This window comes from Colossoma macropomum, unplaced genomic scaffold (assembly GCF_904425465.1).
Source record: "Colossoma macropomum unplaced genomic scaffold, Colossoma_macropomum, whole genome shotgun sequence".
Classification (NCBI taxonomy): domain Eukaryota; kingdom Metazoa; phylum Chordata; class Actinopteri; order Characiformes; family Serrasalmidae; genus Colossoma; species Colossoma macropomum.
The window spans coordinates 27,807,753-27,827,984 of record NW_023494785.1 but is presented as its reverse complement, the minus strand read 5'-3'; the positions used below and the strand labels follow the sequence as shown (position 1 = coordinate 27,827,984).

General features: G+C 38.1%; 1 protein-coding gene and 1 long non-coding RNA gene across 3 annotated transcripts; one reads left to right on the top strand and one right to left on the bottom strand.

Annotated features, from left to right (window-relative positions):
• Positions 1-18: 18 nt before the first annotated feature.
• Positions 19-14,628, top strand: LOC118821014 (myosin-7-like). The gene is made up of 39 exons (XM_036589425.1): positions 19-327; positions 583-624; positions 776-984; positions 1,325-1,468; positions 1,558-1,714; positions 2,003-2,030; positions 2,142-2,244; positions 2,337-2,429; positions 2,537-2,600; positions 2,700-2,798; positions 2,894-2,997; positions 3,113-3,251; positions 3,649-3,767; positions 3,863-4,012; positions 4,110-4,280; positions 4,359-4,668; positions 4,777-4,853; positions 6,924-7,129; positions 7,544-7,667; positions 7,771-7,907; positions 8,459-8,714; positions 8,818-9,060; positions 9,138-9,314; positions 9,403-9,548; positions 9,632-9,722; positions 9,814-10,203; positions 10,276-10,402; positions 10,488-10,606; positions 10,700-10,896; positions 11,041-11,224; positions 11,391-11,556; positions 11,637-11,761; positions 11,877-12,185; positions 12,288-12,491; positions 12,580-12,876; positions 12,968-13,072; positions 13,164-13,259; positions 13,947-14,078; positions 14,502-14,628. The coding sequence occupies exons 3-39, from the start codon at positions 784-786 to the stop codon at positions 14,520-14,522; spliced, it is 5,811 nt and encodes a 1,936-aa protein (XP_036445318.1). The 5' UTR covers positions 19-327; positions 583-624; positions 776-783; the 3' UTR covers positions 14,523-14,628.
• Positions 835-18,637, bottom strand: LOC118821033. 2 transcript variants are annotated; one of them, XR_005008305.1, is made up of 5 exons: positions 18,528-18,637; positions 18,287-18,358; positions 14,473-14,590; positions 6,951-7,117; positions 835-973 (listed from the first exon to the last, which is right to left on the bottom strand). It is a non-coding gene; the product is annotated as an uncharacterized LOC118821033 (long non-coding RNA). The 2 variants fall into 2 exon arrangements; XR_005008304.1 differs by lacking the exon at positions 6,951-7,117.
• Positions 18,638-20,232: the final 1,595 nt, after the last annotated feature.

The following is a 20,232-nucleotide window of genomic DNA, read 5'->3' as shown; positions in this document are numbered from 1 at the left end:
AATATTAACATACAGATAGCAAATGCATGCAATCCCCATTACTATCCATTTCAGACGTACTATCACGTCTCTGCATTTCTTTCCTCTTATGCATTACACAGTTGGCATGTGCATGGTTCTCTATTACCTCCCAGTGGACCCTTGCTGACATAAACTACAAGAACAAAAGAAACTGACCCCCCCACCATGCCGTCAGTAGTCGCACCAAACTGAGACACTACAATGCATCATATGGTGCCAGCAACCATATTTAGAGGACCCCTTGCATTATAAAAGGGCGAGAAGAGTGACAAACACAAGACTGGTTTTCAAGTGTGTCATCTATAGGTAAGCTGACAGGGAAGCCACAAACTCTCTAAACCCAAAGGGGAATGAAAAAAACATTCTTGAGGATACTACTGATTTACAGCTGCAAAAGAATTTGTGCTTCATATGTAGTGTTAATAATGTTCATTTCATTTTAGAAATAATGCATGAGATTTTTAGGAGTACTGTATACTTTAGATCCATACTGAGCTGTAAAGGTTATGTGACATATACATTAAATTAAATGGTTTATATTTTCTGTTTGTGTGGCGTTAGGGCATTACACCATCACATTTCTGGAAAGGAGAAACAGCAGAAGTGAGTCACTTAAATGCTAGAATTGTCAAAGACAATTTTATAGATCCGTCTGTCCTCAGAATACACAATTTTGCTTTCTTCAGAAGAATATGTGGCTAATTTCATAACACTTAATAGTAGTGTAGTGTAATAATTCTTACAATAATCTCAGGGTGAAAGATGGGAGATGCTCAGATGGAGGAGTTTGGGGCTGCAGCCCCATTCCTGAGGAAGTCGGATAGGGAGCGTCTGGAAGCCCAAACTCGCCCCTTCGACATGAAGAAGGAATGTTTCGTCCCTGATCCAGCAGAAGAGTTTGTCAAGGCATCTATCATCGGTCGTGATGGTGACAAAGTCACTGCCGAAACATCTAAGGGAACGGTAAGGAAAATAAACAATCCTATAAGATATGATTGACACTTTAATTCAGTAAAATTATTCCTCCCTCACTCCTGAAACTAAATAGGCCATTTGTAACTGAAATGTAACTGCACAAAGGCTAAAGAGTTTTAAATAAATGCTTTAATAACATAGCAAATAACATTAACAAAATGAACAGTATTCACAAACTGAATGTAGGTGTGAAGTTTAATCTTAATTGAAAGGTTAAAAGCTTAATTGGTTAAATATATTCACATGGTCTCTATAATGTACAAGACTTTACAGGGATGTTGTGTTGAATCTGCTACACATATAAAATGTAACATACTTTTGTCCACAGACTGTGACTGTCAAGGAGGCTGATATTCACCCTCAAAACCCGCCAAAGTTCGATAAAATTGAGGACATGGCGATGTTCACCTTCCTGCACGAGCCTGCTGTGCTGTTTAACCTCAAAGAGCGTTACGCAGCCTGGATGATCTACGTGAGTTAGACACGTGTAGTTCTTGATCTATACAGCTCTTCTGTATGTGTGAAAAAATAGTGAACCTAGATTTCTCTCTCTGTTTGTAGACCTACTCTGGGCTTTTCTGTGTAACTGTCAACCCCTACAAGTGGCTGCCAGTGTACAACCAAGAAGTTGTCCTTGCCTACAGAGGGAAGAAGAGGAGTGAAGCTCCTCCTCACATCTTTTCTATCTCTGACAATGCCTACCAGTACATGCTTGCAGGTATTCATAAATTAATCAAAACAAGAACAAACACAGTTTGAGACCTTAAAAAAAATAAAGTATAAACTGCAGCACTCCTAGTGCTAAATAACTACAAAAATTTATTTTCACAATAATTATCTGAAACTTATGAGGCTCAATGTTATGGTTTTACTTTTTTAACCGGTTATTTTTCCTCATAATGATTTAAAAATGTTTTTTAAATCTTTAGTGTAATGGTTGTGGTTATAGTGATTCATCCTTTGTGAATTCAGTGACATTTATATACATACATATCTTTTATTTCAGATAGGGAAAACCAGTCTATTCTCATCACGTAAGTTTGTGTTTTATCACAGTAAGCTATATTTATCAATATATTTTCAATATATACTCTCTTATGATGATTATTATTATTAAGACACATGTTCTGTATTGTGATACATAGTGGAGAATCTGGTGCTGGGAAAACTGTGAACACCAAGAGAGTCATCCAGTACTTTGCCAGCATTGCTGCTGGAGGTTTCAAGAGGGAAACCACTGATAAGAAGGTTGGAAAATCTATAGCTATTACATGGCTTCACTGGCCAATACATGGATAATTACTTTTCATAACAATATTTCCTTCTTGCTGTTTACCCAGGGTACTCTGGAGGATCAAATCATCCAGTGTAACCCCGCTTTGGAGGCTTTTGGTAATGCCAAGACCATCAGAAACGACAATTCCTCTCGTTTTGTGAGTGTTACAAAATGTTTACCGTTTTACTTTAGCAGGATTCAGCAGCCATATGTATCCTAATATTATGTGATACAATATTTAATTTATATCTACTTTTCTAACAGGGTAAGTTCATCCGAATCCACTTTGGTGCCACTGGAAAACTTGCCTCTGCTGATATTGAGACTTGTAAGCATTCTTTAAGTCGGCAAATCTTTTTCATTTGTAAAGATGTGAGAAGAGCACCTTTGGCTATCTAAATTATATTTGATTGTATTTGTAATACAGATCTTTTGGAGAAGTCTCGTGTCACTTTTCAGCTTAAAGCTGAGAGAGACTACCACATCTTCTACCAGATCCTGTCTCAGAGGAAACCTGAGCTGTTAGGTCAGCAGAAGATATATACACTACCAATTTAAATTCCATTACACCTGTGTTAGAAGAAATATGTCTAGAACATATATCTCTTCTCTTTCTCACAGAAATGCTGCTGATCACTGCTAACCCCTATGACTATGCCTTCATCTCTCAAGGAGAGACCCAAGTAGCTTCTATTAATGATGCAGAGGAGCTGATGGCCACTGATGTATGTATCAACAGAGCTATCCATGTTCTCACATTTTCATCTGTATATCCTGAAGTCATCTTAAGAACTGGAATTCCTTCAGTGACATTAGACAGACATTGTGTTTTTGTTCTAGGAAGCCTTTGATGTGTTGGGCTTCACCCAAGAGGAGAAAAACAGCATCTACAAGCTGACTGGTGCCGTCATGCATTTTGGCAACATGAGGTTTAAGCAGAAGCAGAGAGAGGAGCAGGCTGAGGCAGACGGCACTGAAGGTAAGTATAGATACATCAAATAAATATTTGCATTTAGGTGAAATTCATCCCACATTTTAAAAATGATTCTTTATGGAAAACATAATGTGCTATCATAAATACTAAATCACAAATGGAAATTCTTTTTAGTCTGGACCTGGGAGATTGGCCCTAATGTTATGTGATTACTTTTTGCATTTTAATCTTAACAAATGGCTTCAAGTGTCTTATTGTATACCTATAGACGTCTTAGTGTAGGTTTTTGCTAAAACACACATGTAGCAAACTCGAAATTTCTCAGTTAGTCTTAAATTTCCACCATTTGAGTGTTCTCTGATGCAGCAGAGTATGTCTCAGGAACATGACATGATACTCAGATATTACTTGATGACTGAACAATGGTAACTATTATTTCCAGATGCAGACAAAGCAGCTTATCTGATGGGTCTGAACTCTGCGGATCTCATCAAGGCTCTGTGTCACCCGAGAGTCAAAGTAGGAAATGAGTGGGTTACCAAAGGACAGAATGTACAGCAGGTCAGAAATACATACAAACTGGATACATGCAGTCTAGAAGACTATGAAATGAATACTTTGTCTATTAACATTTGAATGCATAATCACTTCCCTAGGTGTATTATGCTGTTGGTGCTCTGTCTAAGGCAGTGTATGAGAAGATGTTCCTTTGGATGGTTGTCAGGATCAACCAATCTTTGGACACCAAGCAACCTCGCCAGTACTTCATTGGTGTGCTGGATATTGCTGGCTTTGAGATCTTTGATGTATGTTTTCTTATGCAGTAACTTGCTCTTATAATGCCAAAGATTATTTTACCAGGAGTGAATCAACATAAAGAATAATGTGCATTTCCCTTAACAGTTCAACACCTTTGAGCAGCTGTGCATCAATTTCACTAATGAGAAGTTGCAGCAGTTTTTCAACCACCACATGTTTGTGCTGGAGCAAGAAGAGTACAAGAAGGAGGGCATTGAATGGACATTCATTGACTTTGGCATGGACTTACAAGCCTGTATTGATCTCATTGAAAAGGTCAGTAAGCCTAAAGTCCTCAATATGGACACAGCATGTTCATGTGCCATTTCTAAATACTGTTATTTCTCTCTATAGCCCATGGGTATCATGTCCATCCTTGAAGAGGAGTGCATGTTCCCCAAGGCCACTGATTCCACATTTAAAGCTAAGCTTTATGATAATCACTTGGGAAAATCAGCTAACTTCCAGAAGCCCAGGATTGTGAAGGGTAAACCAGAGGCCCACTTCTCCTTGATTCATTATGCTGGCACTGTTGACTATAACATCATCAACTGGCTGGTGAAGAACAAGGATCCCCTCAATGAAACTGTTGTGGGGTTGTATCAGAAGTCCACCATGAAACTGTTGGCTCTTCTGTTTGCAAATTATGCCAGTGCTGATTCAGGTATGTGAACTAGATGAGGAATGTCTTACAATATTTCAGGAACAAACACTTAGGGTTTTATTCTCAGAAGACAAAGGTATTTAATCATCACGTATTGTATCTTAACAGTCACGGAAGGTGGAGGAAAAGCAAAGGAAAAGAAGAAAAAGGGATCTTCTTTCCAGACTGTATCTGCCCTTCACAGGGTGAGACAAAGAGTTTGCAGAAAACTATGTATATGTAACTATGTATATGCCAACTCAAACATTGGCAATGTTATGCCTATAAAAACAGCCAAAAAGAGATCTGTGATATTTTTTTGTAGAAGGGGTTATGTAGAGTACATAGGGGTGGGAATCTCTAGGCACCTCAGGATTCGATTACGATTCAGAGGGCTGCGATGTGATTATAAAACGATTATCGATGCATCTCGATGCATCTTTTTTTTCTATATAGCATTTATATTTTCTCACTGTGAGCTCAAGTTTCAAGTTTATTTGTCATTTGCACAACATGTCAGGACATTTATGCATTGAAATGCTTGTGGAGAGGCTCAGCTAATCACTCTACAGAAAGTAAATAAGTAAAAATAAAAATACAAGAAAAACCAACTGAAATATATTAAATATACACAAAATATACACAGAATATAGAGACAATATACATTTTAAAGTGACTAAGTGACTCGGTGTTATTGTTATTTAAAGTGACTTCGTACTTTTTAAGCAAAGTATTTGTAATGATCCATAATGAATTTACTTCCAATATCTTTTTTAATAAAACAAATGGGAGTAATGTGGTAAGTGAACTAGACGGCTCTCATTCAGTGCTCTTGTTTGGAGCACGAGAAGCTGCTGCCACTCATCTGCGATAAAATGCGCAGTTACGGTGAAATAAGACCCAGAGGCAGTGGATGTCCACGCAGCACATGTTACAGCTATTCTACCCGTTTTCTTTAGTGATTTTATAACTTCGGTTTTGGTCTCGTTATAGAGACGGGGGGATCGCTGTGTCAGTAAAATATGCCTGAGACGGGACGTGTGCAACATAGCGCAAAAGCCCTGTTTCGCAACGACTGAGAACCGGCGTGCAGACTGCAGGTCACATAGCAGCGATGCGTTATTCCCATTTATAAGCAGCGCAGTTGGTTTCCTGGTACGTTAAATCTGCAACAAGAGACTGTCACACACTAAAAAGTGGCAAAGCTGAAGTCAGCACTCTTTCGAATTCTCCTGTTCCACCTTAAATGGTGGCGCATTTACATTCGGCGCCTCAGTTACAATTTAAGGTGGAACGGGTAAATTCGAACAAGAAGCTGGAGAATAAGAAGCGACTTCAGCCTCGTAAAACAGTCGAACGTTGAGAGACACTTAACTGATCTACTTCTGAGGAAAAGTTTTCTGCCGGAGGAGGAAAGCGGCTACAGCTGAAGCTTAAAGCAGAGCGAAGTAAATCTACATTTTCGTTTATATTGTTTAGCCTATACTAGGACATTAACATATACTGAGACATACTGGACATTAAATGTTGTGGCTCCCAAGGTGGTTTGATTTTTGTTGAAAGGACAAAATGTTAACATTTGTGTTGTGACTCCTGACTGAACCTGGCTTTTAATGCAGAGGGAGCCGGTCGGATTTCTCGCTCTTCCACTTGTGTTTTTCTTACTGTCCGGGCGCTGCACTTCCGCACTTCCAAGTTCCACCCTTTGCGTTCCGTCAACATTATGTTATAAATTAACTATTTAGAAAATCGATTTTTGACATTTGTGAATCGATTCAGAATCGTCCATGTCCGCATCGCGATGCATCTAAGAATTGATTTTTTCCTGCACTCCTAACAGTACATATATAACAGTCAAAAAGGGAGAGATTTTCTGTTATGTAATGAAAGTCGTTTGATATATGTCATTCAGGCATATGCAAAAGTTTGAACACCCCTAGTAAAATACATGTTTTTATGTTCATGGAAAACCAACATTCTCTACAGACATCAAACCTATATATGCAATTTTTTTACTGCAGATTTCAGTGCACAATTTAATTTTAACATAGAAAATGTGTCAACTTTTTGCACTTTTCCCCCCTAAAAAGTTAAATTAATTTAATAAACAGTACCTTTGCGTTAAAATGTGCAGAAGTGTGCTAAGTGCGCTATAGAGGATGTGTAACTTTTCTTTCACTTAGAAAATCAACAGAACAAGTGATTTGATTAGGGGCACCAAAACTACTGTATATGTGGTCAAAGTCCATGTGTAATGTGCTGTGTTCCATCTTTAGGAGAATTTGAACAAGCTGATGACCAACCTGAGATCAACTCATCCTCATTTTGTGCGCTGTATCATCCCCAATGAGACCAAGACCCCTGGGGCCATGGAGAACCCTCTTGTCATGCACCAGCTGCGCTGTAACGGTGTGCTGGAAGGCATCAGAATCTGCAGAAAGGGCTTCCCCAACAGGATTCTGTACGGTGACTTTAAACAGAGGTAATGTGTCTGCATGTCATGAAACATCTTTTTCATCCTAGGTGTTTTAATCAAGTTAAATGCTTTATTGTGGAAATTGCAGATGGCTGAATAAGGTAGAATTCATACTTAATACTTGAATTCATATACTTACTCAGCATAACACAGCTTTTTTTTCAAAACTGACCCCGTTGCACAGCCGGAAATTGATTGAACAAGATCATGAATGTATCTTTTTATATTTTTTCATATACATAAACAGTCAAATAGACTACTTCATTTGCTACTCTATTTCAGTTGCATGTATTAATTTTATATAAAATCTATTAATTTCATGTAACATATTTTTCAAACAATCACAGGCAGTCTTACATGCTAAAAAGTCTCATTACAATAAGAATGATTCTAACAATTCCTTGAACTGTGCATCTGCAGATACCGTATTCTGAATCCTGCTGCTATTCCTGAAGGACAATTCATTGACAGTAGGAAGGGAGCTGAGAAACTGTTGGGTTCTTTGGACATTGACCATAATCAGTACAAGTTTGGACATACTAAGGTTCTATTGTTGCAAGTTTACTGCATTAATTTAAAGCTTATGTTACTCAGGAAAAAAATGTGCACATACACATATACTGAAATATTATCTGCTATTTTTCTAGGTATTCTTCAAAGCTGGTCTTCTAGGTCTTCTTGAAGAGATGCGAGACGATCGTCTAGCTCTCATCATCACTCGTATTCAGGCTTGGTCTCGAGGTCTTCTCTCGAGAATTGAGTTCCAGAAGATTGTTGAGCGCAGGTAAAACTCTACAGCTAAGTGCATGCTTCATTAATAAGCCTGAATTTTCAAGTCTTGGAGCCACTCCAGATGCCCTGACAATCTGAAGCATACATATATATTATAACTACTGGCACAAAATCTTGTAGCATAAACAATGCATGACAAGTAGTGAGAGCATCCATGAATGATAAGACCATGTGGAGAAACTAGAGGGATGAAGCCAAAAAACTACAAAACAACAATCGTCACTTCCTAGAAGGCCTCTGTACAGTCAGTGTATACCCAACCAAATGGAGGGGAAGCTCCATTCTGGCTAAAGTGTGAATGCTTATGTAATTTCTCCTCTGAAATTATAACAATCATGTTGAGACAGAGATGGGGAAACACTGACATTGCCATACAAATGATACAGTGATTTAAGTCATATAGTGTGGAGTCAGCCTTTACTTTTTAAATATTGTGAAAACCATTTTGAATACTTATCTTAAAATCTGAATACGCTAACATTCTAATAGCTTAAATAAAATATATTCACAGAACTTTTATAACAATGTGTTATCACATGGCAGGGATGCCTTGCTTGTTATCCAGTGGAATGTCCGTGCCTTCATGGGTGTAAAGAACTGGCCCTGGATGAAGCTGTACTTCAAGATCAAGCCACTGCTAAGATCTGCTGAGGCTGAGAAAGAGATGGCCAACATGAAGGAGGAATTCATGAAGCTGAAAGAGGCTTATGCTAAATGCGAAGCCCGCAGGAAGGAACTAGAAGAGAAAATGGTCACTCTCCTCCAAGAGAAAAACGACCTACAGCTCCAAGTCCAGACTGTGAGTTTATGGTTTGTAATATCATAATGGAGCAGTCTTTTCCAAAAGATTATAGAAAACACTAATTTATTTTCTATTTTTTGCTCTTTCTATTTTAAAACAGGAGCAAGACAATCTCTGTGATGCTGAAGAGCGTTGTGAAGGTCTGATTAAGAACAAGATCCAGCTTGAAGCCAAATGCAAAGAGCTGACTGAAAGACTAGAGGATGAAGAAGAGATGAATGCTGAACTAACTTCTAAAAAGAGAAAGCTGGAGGATGAATGCTCTGAGCTTAAGAAGGATATTGATGATCTTGAACTTACTCTGGCCAAAGTGGAGAAAGAGAAGCATGCCACTGAGAATAAGGTTTGTCGGGTCTCCGCTAAAAGTGACATTAGTACAATTGCTTTTGGTAACATTCAGCATACGTTTCCTATTCACAGGTTAAAAACCTAACTGAAGAGATGGCAGCACAGGATGAAATCATTGCTAAGCTGACCAAAGAAAAGAAAGCTCTGCAGGAAGCCCACCAGCAAACACTGGACGACCTCCAGAGTGAGGAAGACAAAGTTAACACTCTGACTAAGGCCAAAGCCAAGCTGGAGCAGCAAGTTGATGATGTCAGTAACTGGTTAAACATATATACTTACACTGTAGAGACACCTTGTAGTGAACTGGATTTTAAGCTCTGTATAATTTTCTTGGTAGCTGGAAGGATCTTTGGAACAGGAAAAAAAGCTGCGCATGGACCTCGAGAGGGCTAAGAGGAAGCTGGAAGGGGACTTAAAATTGACCCAAGAGAATGTTATGGACCTGGAAAATGACAAGCAACAGCTAGAAGAGAGACTAAAAAAGTAAGTGTAATAAAAAAAATGTTTTTGTATGAATGATCACTAATTCACTTGTAAGATCTTCACTCACTGCATTTTTGCCACAGGAAAGATTTCGAGATCAGCCAGCTCAACGGTAAGATTGAAGATGAGCAAGCACTAGCAGCCCAGTTACAGAAGAAACTGAAAGAGCTGCAGGTGAGGTGCAAAACACCTACGCTGATTGAAAGTTTATAGCTGATTTGTTCAACAAGAGTCTGTATTGCTCACATTGTACTTGATGTGGTAGGCCCGTATTGAGGAACTTGAAGAAGAGCTGGAGGCAGAGAGAGCCGCCAGGGCCAAGGTTGAGAAACAGAGGGCAGACTTATCAAGAGAATTGGAAGAGATCAGTGAGAGGCTGGAGGAGGCTGGTGGAGCCACTGCTGCCCAGATAGAAATGAACAAGAAGAGAGAGGCTGAGTTCCAGAAACTGCGCAGAGACCTTGAAGAGGCCACTCTCCAACATGAAGCCACTGCTTCTACACTGAGGAAGAAAAATGCTGACAGTGTGGCGGATCTGGGAGAACAGATTGACAACCTTCAGCGTGTGAAGCAGAAGCTTGAAAAAGAGAAGAGTGAACTCAGACTTGAGCTGGATGATGTGGTTTCCAACATGGAGCAAATTGTCAAGTCCAAGGTAAGCATAATGGTCTTTTTCATATATGTTTATCTTTACTATTGCATTTTTAATGTATATTCTCTGTTTCAGACAAATTTGGAAAAAATGTGCAGGACTCTAGAGGACCAGATGACTGAGTACAGAAATAAATATGAGGAAGGACAACGCAGCATCAATGACTTGAGCATGCACAAAGCTAAACTCCAAACTGAGAATGGTAAGGACTAAAATAAAAAGTGTGTATTAAACATAAGGTCACAACATACAAACATTTGAAGTACTGTAATCAACCTGTAATCAAGGTGAACTTGCAAGACAGCTGGAGGAGAAGGATTCCTTGGTCTCTCAGCTGACCAGAGGCAAGCAGTCCTATACGCAACAGATTGAGGACCTCAAGAGACAACTTGAAGAGGAAGTGAAGGTATTTCTAGTATTTGAGTTACCAAATCATTTAACCTGGCAATACATTATGTGATCATATGCAGTGAACAAGATATTGGCCTGTCTCTTACAGGCTAAGAATGCCCTGGCCCATGCAGTGCAGTCTGCTCGCCATGACGCTGAATTGTTGAGAGAGCAGTATGAGGAGGAGCAGGAGGCCAAGGCTGAGCTGCAGCGCAGTCTGTCCAAGGCCAACTCTGAAGTGGCTCAGTGGAGAACCAAGTATGAAACTGATGCCATCCAGAGAACAGAGGAGCTGGAGGATGCAAAGTAAGAAATCACACATCCAGTGACTTTTCATTTTTTCCTTTTAGCACTTCATCTTTACTATGGAGCATAATACTTTTCTTTTTTGTTTTTGAAATTAAAAGCTTTATTCACATTTTCTGAAACTTTTACCATCCTGTCACACAGGAAAAAACTTGCTCAGCGTCTGCAAGATGCAGAGGAAGCTGTGGAAGCTGTCAATGCCAAATGCTCCTCTCTGGAGAAGACCAAGCACAGACTCCAGAATGAAATAGAAGACCTCATGGTTGATGTAGAAAGATCCAATGCTGCTGCTGCAGCTCTGGACAAGAAGCAAAGAAACTTTGACAAGGTGATAAGGTGGTCCCTTGGGGATCAATAAAGTACAGCCATTCATACATCTATCTGTCCATACCCTTATCCATCTATCTAGTCATCTGTCTGTCTGTCTAACATTTGGCAGTGCCCTTAGTTCAAAGGCCACTTATCCCAAACATGTTTTTGTTGGAATTGAACAGGTTCTTGCAGAGTGGAAGCAGAAATATGAAGAATCTCAGAGTGAGCTAGAGAGCTCCCAGAAGGAGGCCAGATCTCTTAGCACTGAACTCTTCAAACTGAAGAACTCTTATGAGGAGTCTCTTGATCACCTGGAGACTATGAAGAGGGAGAACAAAAACCTCCAAGGTATCCATGTTTATTTCAAAGGTCTCAAACAGTGGTGGGGTTTTTAGCATACACTGACAGGTATCTTTCCTGACAAACAGAGGAAATTTCTGACCTGACTGAGCAAATTGGGGAGAGTGGAAAAAGCATCCATGAACTGGAGAAAATTCGTAAACAGCTGGAGCAGGAAAAGGCCGAAATCCAGTCTGCTCTTGAAGAGGCTGAGGTACCTATTTGCAGACCTTTCAGATTCTGCAAGTACAGACATGGATCCCATCTACATAAAATCTCAATGATGATGTAATAAAATTACATTGTAAATGTTTGTTGTGATCTAATAGGCCTCCCTTGAGCATGAAGAAGGAAAGATTTTGCGGGCTCAGCTGGAGTTCAATCAAGTGAAGGCTGATATTGAGCGAAAGCTGGCGGAGAAGGATGAGGAGATGGAGCAGTCCAAGAGGAATCACCAGAGAGTGGTGGACACCCTACAAAGCTCTCTGGAGTCTGAGACTCGCAGCAGGAATGAAGCCCTCAGGATAAAGAAGAAGATGGAGGGAGACCTTAATGAGATGGAGATCCAGCTCAACCAGGCTAACAGGCAGGCAGCAGAGGCACAGAAGCAACTCAAGGGTCTCCATGGGCATCTGAAGGTATGCACCACATAGCGTAATGTCTGTGTTCATGTTAATATCAATGTCTCTCATTATTTGTGATATTATAAAATGTATTCATTGGGAGCTTTTGCCTTCTAGGATGCCCAGCTCCAGCTGGATGATGCTCTCCGTGGTAATGATGATCTCAAAGAGAACATCGCTATTGTGGAGAGACGCAACAATCTGCTGCAGGCTGAACTGGATGAGCTGAGATCAACATTGGAGCAGACTGAGAGAGGCCGGAAACTGGCAGAGCAGGAACTTCTGGACGTCAGTGAGAGGGTTCAGCTGCTGCACTCTCAGGTAATCTATAGATTTCAATTATTGCTATAATGAAAGATCTATTATTAAGTTACAGATTCAATATAAGCACCAACAATCTCTAATACAGAACACCAGCCTGCTGAACCAGAAGAAGAAACTGGAGGGAGACACAACTCAACTTCAAAGTGAGGTAGAGGAGGCTGTCCAAGAGTGCAGGAATGCTGAGGAAAAGGCCAAAAAAGCCATCACTGATGCTGCCATGATGGCAGAGGAGCTGAAGAAGGAGCAGGACACCAGTGCTCACTTGGAGCGTATGAAGAAAAACATGGAGCAGACCATCAAGGACTTACAGCATCGTCTAGATGAAGCTGAACAAATTGCAATGAAAGGTGGCAAGAAGCAGCTCCAGAAACTAGAGGCCAGAGTGAGTAAATAAAATTGCTTTATATACATTGTATACTTTTAAATACATTAGATAAATATACATTATATACATTTTATATGTTCCTTTGCAGGTCAGGGAGCTGGAAAATGAGGTTGAGATAGAACAGAGAAAGGCCAGTGAATCTATAAAAGGAATCCGCAAATATGAGAGACGCATTAAGGAGCTCACCTACCAGGTTTTTCTACTTTTTAACAAGCTTTGTCGTTTTGAAAATATATATAAATGATAGAAATGAGAAAAGACTGTTCCCATGATTCTATTTGCAGACTGAAGAAGACCGTAAGAATCTGACTCGTCTCCAAGACCTAGTAGACAAACTTCAGCTGAAAGTCAAGTCCTATAAGAGAGCTGCAGAAGAGGCTGTAAGTGTATAATATTACTTATGCATACAGAGGGGGCACAATGAACTTTTTTGACTCATCTGCCAGTGAGAGGAAAACTGAGTAAATGTATCTGTCCAAATTACAAAACATTTTAATGGTCATAAAATTGCATTCTTTTTATAAAAACAATTAGCTGAAGGGCTTTTTTTAGCAAGCTTAAGCTTATCTTTAAAGTTTACCTTTAAACTAACTTTGCAGACCAAATTATGAACAGATACGTTATAGTTTTTATTTTAACTTCACTAAAATGCCACTTCACACAAAAATGTCAAGCCCCTCAGTGACTTTATCTTCAACATTAGCACATAAAAATAAATCTGTTATTTTATGACAGAAAATACCTTTTAGTCTGAGGGAAATGACCAGTTACACTAAAGTTTTCCAATGTGGCAAAAGTCATGAGAATCTGCACAACAGCTAATCAATGGCATATTCTTTAGTAGGCTGCATGTATTTCTTTGATCCTTGTGTACTTTCAGTGGGTATGATCCAGTGGGTCATATCAGTCTACACAGTAATTCATGCCTTGAATTATGTTGCAGTTTGTAAGTGCTGGCCTGTGACTGCATTTTTTTTTAACGCAAATGTTTTTCTTGTATTTCCATCGTAGTAAATGTATCAATGTGTCATATTTTTGGATTTTGTATGTGTGTACTCATTTTTCAGGAGGAGCAGGCCAATGTCCATCTAGGCAAGTTCCGCAAGCTGCAACATGAGCTGGATGAGGCACAAGAGAGAGCTGATATTGCAGAGTCTCAGGTCAACAAGCTGAGAGCCAAAAGTCGCGATACAACTAAAGTAAGTTCACTCATTAGCACAACTTTCCTATTTATTTTTCTATAAGCACACTAATAATGACTTTGCTTAATGCTATTGTTTTTGTATCACATACTCTGGGTAATATTGCTCTCCTAGTGGCAAAAATATTTTGTTTTGATGCTAAATACAAACAAAGTTATGGATTTTAAATATTACATAATCAATTGACAATCCTTAACAACCACTCGAAGACACTTGTGGATATTCAGAGGTTCTACAGTTGTTCAGTTAAAATTATTTTAAATATTTCACTTAGATCGGTAGCGCATGGTATAGAGACAACCATTTTTTCTAAAATTACCTCACTAAATCAAGGCTATAGACTGAGAAAGAAAGAGCCTGGTCTAGTTAACTAAGAACTTCCTACACCTACTGTCTTTTTTCTGTCTTTTCCTCTCACAGAAAGGACATGATGAAGAGTGAAGTAACCACTTTTGTGTCTCAGAAATCTCAGATCACTGTGGCTTAGTTCTTCTCCTTGACTTCAGCATCTGTAGGTGAATAGAATAAAAATTACTGTGCAAATAAACCTTTTGTTTTGCTGTTTCTTCTGTTTTAACAATGCAGTGTTACTGATTTTGATTTAGCTAAGAGCAATAAGATGTGAGCAGAAAATGTATATCAGATAAAAAAAACAAGAATTGTTACAAAAGTGAAAGAAGGGTTGAAAATACTTAACAAATAAGCTCATCAGTAGAGCTCTGGACAAAAGCCTTTGAACCTTTATCTGCCTTTTTTTATATACATTTGTAAACACTGGAAGAAAATGTTAAACTCACTTATGTTACAAACAAAATGACAGAAAACATGCAGATGGCATCAAAAAATACAAATGCAAGCATGCAGGTTAGTCAGCAAAGTAAAGAGTGGCAAAATGAAAACAGTATGAAAATCTAAAATTCTCAATCACAATTCTATTAGTAGAGAACAAAGGCATCTAAAAGTCGACATAACCCCACTTGAGGTAGAACAAAGCACAAACGTTTTTTAATATAACTTTGATAACTGCTAGTTTGTGAAATGAATGGTTATATAAAATATTTTACTGCAAAAGTTGTGTAATTCATTAATATTTGGATGCTCCCCAAAACCAGACAACGTGCAAATTTAGGCCTGGCTTAAAGGGAGAGTGTCTGCATTATCCCTTCTATTTCAGAAAATAAAATTCACAATGTGGCCAACTTTAAAAAGACAAACAGATACTCTATATTCTAAAGAAATGATAACACCAATAACTTTATCCATTGTCTAAAAAAAGGCCCTTAAAAAATTGTGTGCCAAACATTCTATATTAAAACTGTAATGCATACTTTCATGCCATGAACATAATAATGATGCCAAACACAAAGAAATGTTATTATTTTGTACTAGACCTTGTTTTCTGATTATAACAACAGTTTTTTGGATTATACAGTTCATCATCACACAGTAACAGCCCTTAATTCCTTCTCAGAACTAATGTGCACTGACCCAGAAAAATATCATATGAGTCTACCAGTTGAAAGGTTTAACACAAAACATAGACTAACACAAATCCTTGAAACAATTATAATTCCAGGATTTATGACAATACAATAAAATAATAATTCCTAATCATTCAGTACATTCTGTGAAAAATAATAAATGATAATACTAACTAAATGAAGTGAAATATATTAAATACAAAAAATACAAAATTACAATCAAATAAAAATCATTTCACATTTCAGCATCAAACATCAGCATAAAGTAGTCATTTAATTTATGAATGTGTTAAACTATTTAACATTATTCTTGTTAATTTTTTAAACAATTCTAAAGCCAAACATGTGTCACTGCGGTGGTCTGAATGGACCGCCACCTAAATAATATCTGGTCAGAACGTGATTCTATGGTCCATTGATGGCTTTGGCAGTGGAGGGTTGGGTAGGGGTGCCTGATAAAAGTACTACATGGCAAAAGTATGTGGACATCCATAATTAGTGAGTTTGGCTATTTAAGCCACACCTGTTACTAACAGATGTATAAAATCAAGCACATATCCATCCAGTCTCCACAGACAAACATTCTAAGTAGAATGGGTCATACTCAAGAGCTGAGTAACCTTTAAAGTGAAACTGTCATAAAATGTCTTTTCATCAAGTTTGTCTGTCAAATTTCTGCCCTGCTAGAGCTGCCCCAGCCAACTGTCAGCGCTGTTACTGTGAAGTGGAAAGGTCTACAAGCAAAACAACAGCTCAGTGGTGGGGTGCACAAGTGTACAGGACAGGACTGCAGAGTACTGAGGCATGGAAAAATTGTCTTACAGAGTTCCAAACCACTACAGGAAGCAACTTTAGCACAAGAACTATTTGTTAGGAGCTTCATGGATGGTTTCTGTAATGACTACTGTAGCATAGCAGCAGAACATAAGCCTAAGATGGCCATGCGTAATGGGGAACATCAGCTGGAGTGGTGTAAAGCATGTCACGACTGGACTCTGGAGCAATGGAAATTCATTTTCTAAAGTGATGAATCATGCATCACCATCTTGCACTCTGACAGATTAATTCGGGTTTGGTGGATGCACAAGAACAGTGCCAACTGCAAAGTTTGGTGGAGGAGGAATAACTGCCTGGAATTTTTTCATGGTTGTAGCCTCTTATTTCCAGTGGAGGGAAATTTTGATGTTATAAATTAAAATATTAGAGAAACTATGTGTTTCCAGTTTATGCCAACCTTGCCCACTTTATATTATTTCTGAATTCCCTAGAATAACAAAATCTTATACAATAATAATAAGAATAATAAGCTTGTTTTCAAACAATCTATCAATAATCTATGATTTATTATTCAGAAGCACTTCTAATTAGAGGCAATATAAAATTAGTTATTGTTAGTAAATAGATTCAATAAGTAAGATATAGTTTCTCCCCATCAAAGAAAATGTCTTAATTAGTCGGATCAAAGCAAAGTCAGGCACACAAATAAGAATAACCCTTATTTGACCAAATTCCCTGGAAAGATAGAAATGAATAAATAACAGAAAATAGTGTTAAAATTATGCTATATATATATATACACTAATGAGCTAAAATTTGGACCACCTTCCTAACATGCTGTTCGTCCTCCCTGTGCCATAATTTAAGAAATTTTCATGATACACGATATTTATTCTTTCAGACATCTGATCAGTTCGAACAGAGAAAAAATAACCATCAGTGCCACGCTTGAAACCATACATACTATCAAAAACTGTGAACACAATGATTTTACTCAATATTTGCCATACTGTGTTGCACTAAATCCAGTTAAACAGGACTAATTCTGCTCTCTTTATACTGAAACAAGTATTCAGGAATTTTATGTAACATATTAATACGTAAAAAAGCATATTGTATTGTGACATAATTTATCACAATAACGACATATATTGTCAGTCCCACATATATATATAATAATAATAATTCAGTTACAGTAAAACCGATTTAGGTTTCTACAATAATCAGCATTACTAGCCAATACTAGTTACCTAATTAATTAGTAAATTAGATCTAGATCTAGAAAAATTTGGTTGTTGCTAAGCAACCTTTTTGTTTTTGTTTTTTCATTTCATTCTTCCTAGATAAATTGAGGCAAAATATCAACGTGGCTATTTTTCATTCAAAAAGGCAATGTCTGCAAATGGAACAGTAAAATACTGTTGTACAAGAACGAAGAATTGACTTCATAAAACATACACTTTCTTCATTTTTGTATAATTTTGTTGGTGTTCATGAACAAAAATGTATTTGCCTTCAAAATATTATTTAACATTATTTATTTTAGTACCATTTCTCATCACTTTTCAACATTTCCTGAAAATTGTAGAAGTTAGACAATCTTGAGCATTTTACTCAACTCTCAAACTTCAGCAATGCAAGTCATAAAGCAGCAGCGCAACTGATTACTAAAAAACATGCACTTCCACAGTCCTCTACAGGAATGTAAATCAGCCCTTAATTACAGCAGATCGAAGGTGTTAGAAATGGCTGAATACATAATAATGGTATAAGATCATTAGTTAACATAGTAATAAGGTTAATAAGTTAATGTTTATAAAAGTGTCCCATTACCTGTATTCATCCAAATGCATCTTATTAAAATGGAAAGAAGGAACACCTACCTCATAAAATAAAGAGCTTAGGAGTGTCTATGAGTGCTCTGTTGGTGGGTGGGTAGACACGTACCATAAAAGGCATGATGCACCTTTGCTGGCCAACGTAGGTCTCCACAGACAACTTTCTCCAGGTTATCTTACTCTGTGGATGGAAGATGCAACATTTCTGTTAGTTCGCCATCTGTATATCCTGAAATACATAAATATGAAAAAAACACAGGCAAATGAACTTAGATGTTACAAAATCTCTGTAACAATATGTGCTTTACAACATGTGAACTGGTTATTTGACAGTTGGCTCATCTACTTACAAAAATGACAGAGTTCCTCCTTTCAACTGCAAAGGGCCCTTATCTGCAAAGAAAGCAGACACACAGACTTGTTGGATGCCCTGAAGGCTACTGTAGGCTGACCTGCTTTGGTGTGGCTCAAGGTGATGAGAAGGCCAGCAGGATGGTGTTGATTAGAGGAGGAGTCTACATTGAGCAGCTGAGAATTGGAGGACGTTAAAAGGTTCACCAAGCATCCAGCAACCCTGCAACCTTAAACCACACCACAGAGTACTTGGGCTATATTAGGAGTTCAATTGTTGGCTGAGGGGCCCACAAGGTCTGTGAAGTGCCAAAGAGGCTTTAGAGAAAGAATCATCTTTAAGTGATGGAGAAATAAGAACCGACTGGCATTTATGTCAAACTTCAACTTCTTATCTTAGAAAGACAAGTTACCTCAGCATCTATTTTGTCTCATCAAATGTATAAAAAGGTGCACATAGTACAAATACATATTCATACAAGTACTGTAGGAGCTATAGTTACTATGTAGATTACTGTCCAAGTTTTCCTTGTTCCCTGTATTTAGACAAAACAAAATAATTTAAACACAATTGTATTAATGTAAATGTTTTCTTAACTGCATCTTTACCATTCCAACCTATTTAGATGATTGAGTAGGCTAATATTATAAACTTAACTTCTGACAGGAGCTGCATTGTTTTCCCTCAATTGGCCATGTAACGTAAGACAAGTCTATAGTCTATAAAGATCATAAGAGTGCCAACATCTATGACTAGATACTTTTATTTATGTGGTTGGAGACCTTTACAAGCGGAGCATCTGTCCTACAGGGCCCATGCAAGCTTCTCAATCAGAGAGAGGAACTCAACAGGAATTTCACAGGGTTATCTTTGTACTCAAGGACAATGGGAAGGAAACATTGTGGCGTAAACAAGACTGTGGCAGTGGTATGTCCTTTTTTGTCTGCCAACAGATATTCATACACATATGTATTAATACATATATATTTTAGAATATAGCTTGTAACTTCTGAGGATTATTCAAAGAAATTAAGTAAATTAATAACACATCAAAATGTTTTCTCTCTGCAGTCTCAGTAACAACATCACATATTGTTTTGGAAATACTACAATGCTCCCTATACCTTCAGATTAGACAACAAGGTTATACATGAACGTGATTTGATCTCAAGTCTTTCTACCATTTCTCTGTGCTGAATCACTACATTGTGTCTGGTGGCAACAAACCCCCAGGGCAATCAAAATCTGCTTTCTGAAATTACTGACAATATTCACACATAACCTCATTATTATAAACTGAGTCTGCTGAGTGAGTCTTATTTCAAAGACCTTTACGTACCCCAGTCTAGAGTTCAGGGGTTAGACATTTAACACCTTTCCGTTGTGGTGGTAGGTTACACCGTGAAAGAGAGAGGGAATGCACACGTAATTCACACTTCTTGCAGTCGACTTCAAGAGTTTCTTAACCCTTCAACAGTTCACACTTAGCATGCCTTGCTGTTAATCTTCTAACCATTTACCACCCTGTAGTGTTGATGCGTGCAACACACTCAAGAGTCTAAAGAGAAAAGGTCTGCATCTCAGCCCTTTGTGATACAAGGAGCTGTTAAAAGAGGCAGTCATAACAAATCAAATCTTCCTTGACAGCCTTGTATTGATGCATTCTGACAAAATCTCACAAGAAAAACACCACCATAACTAAT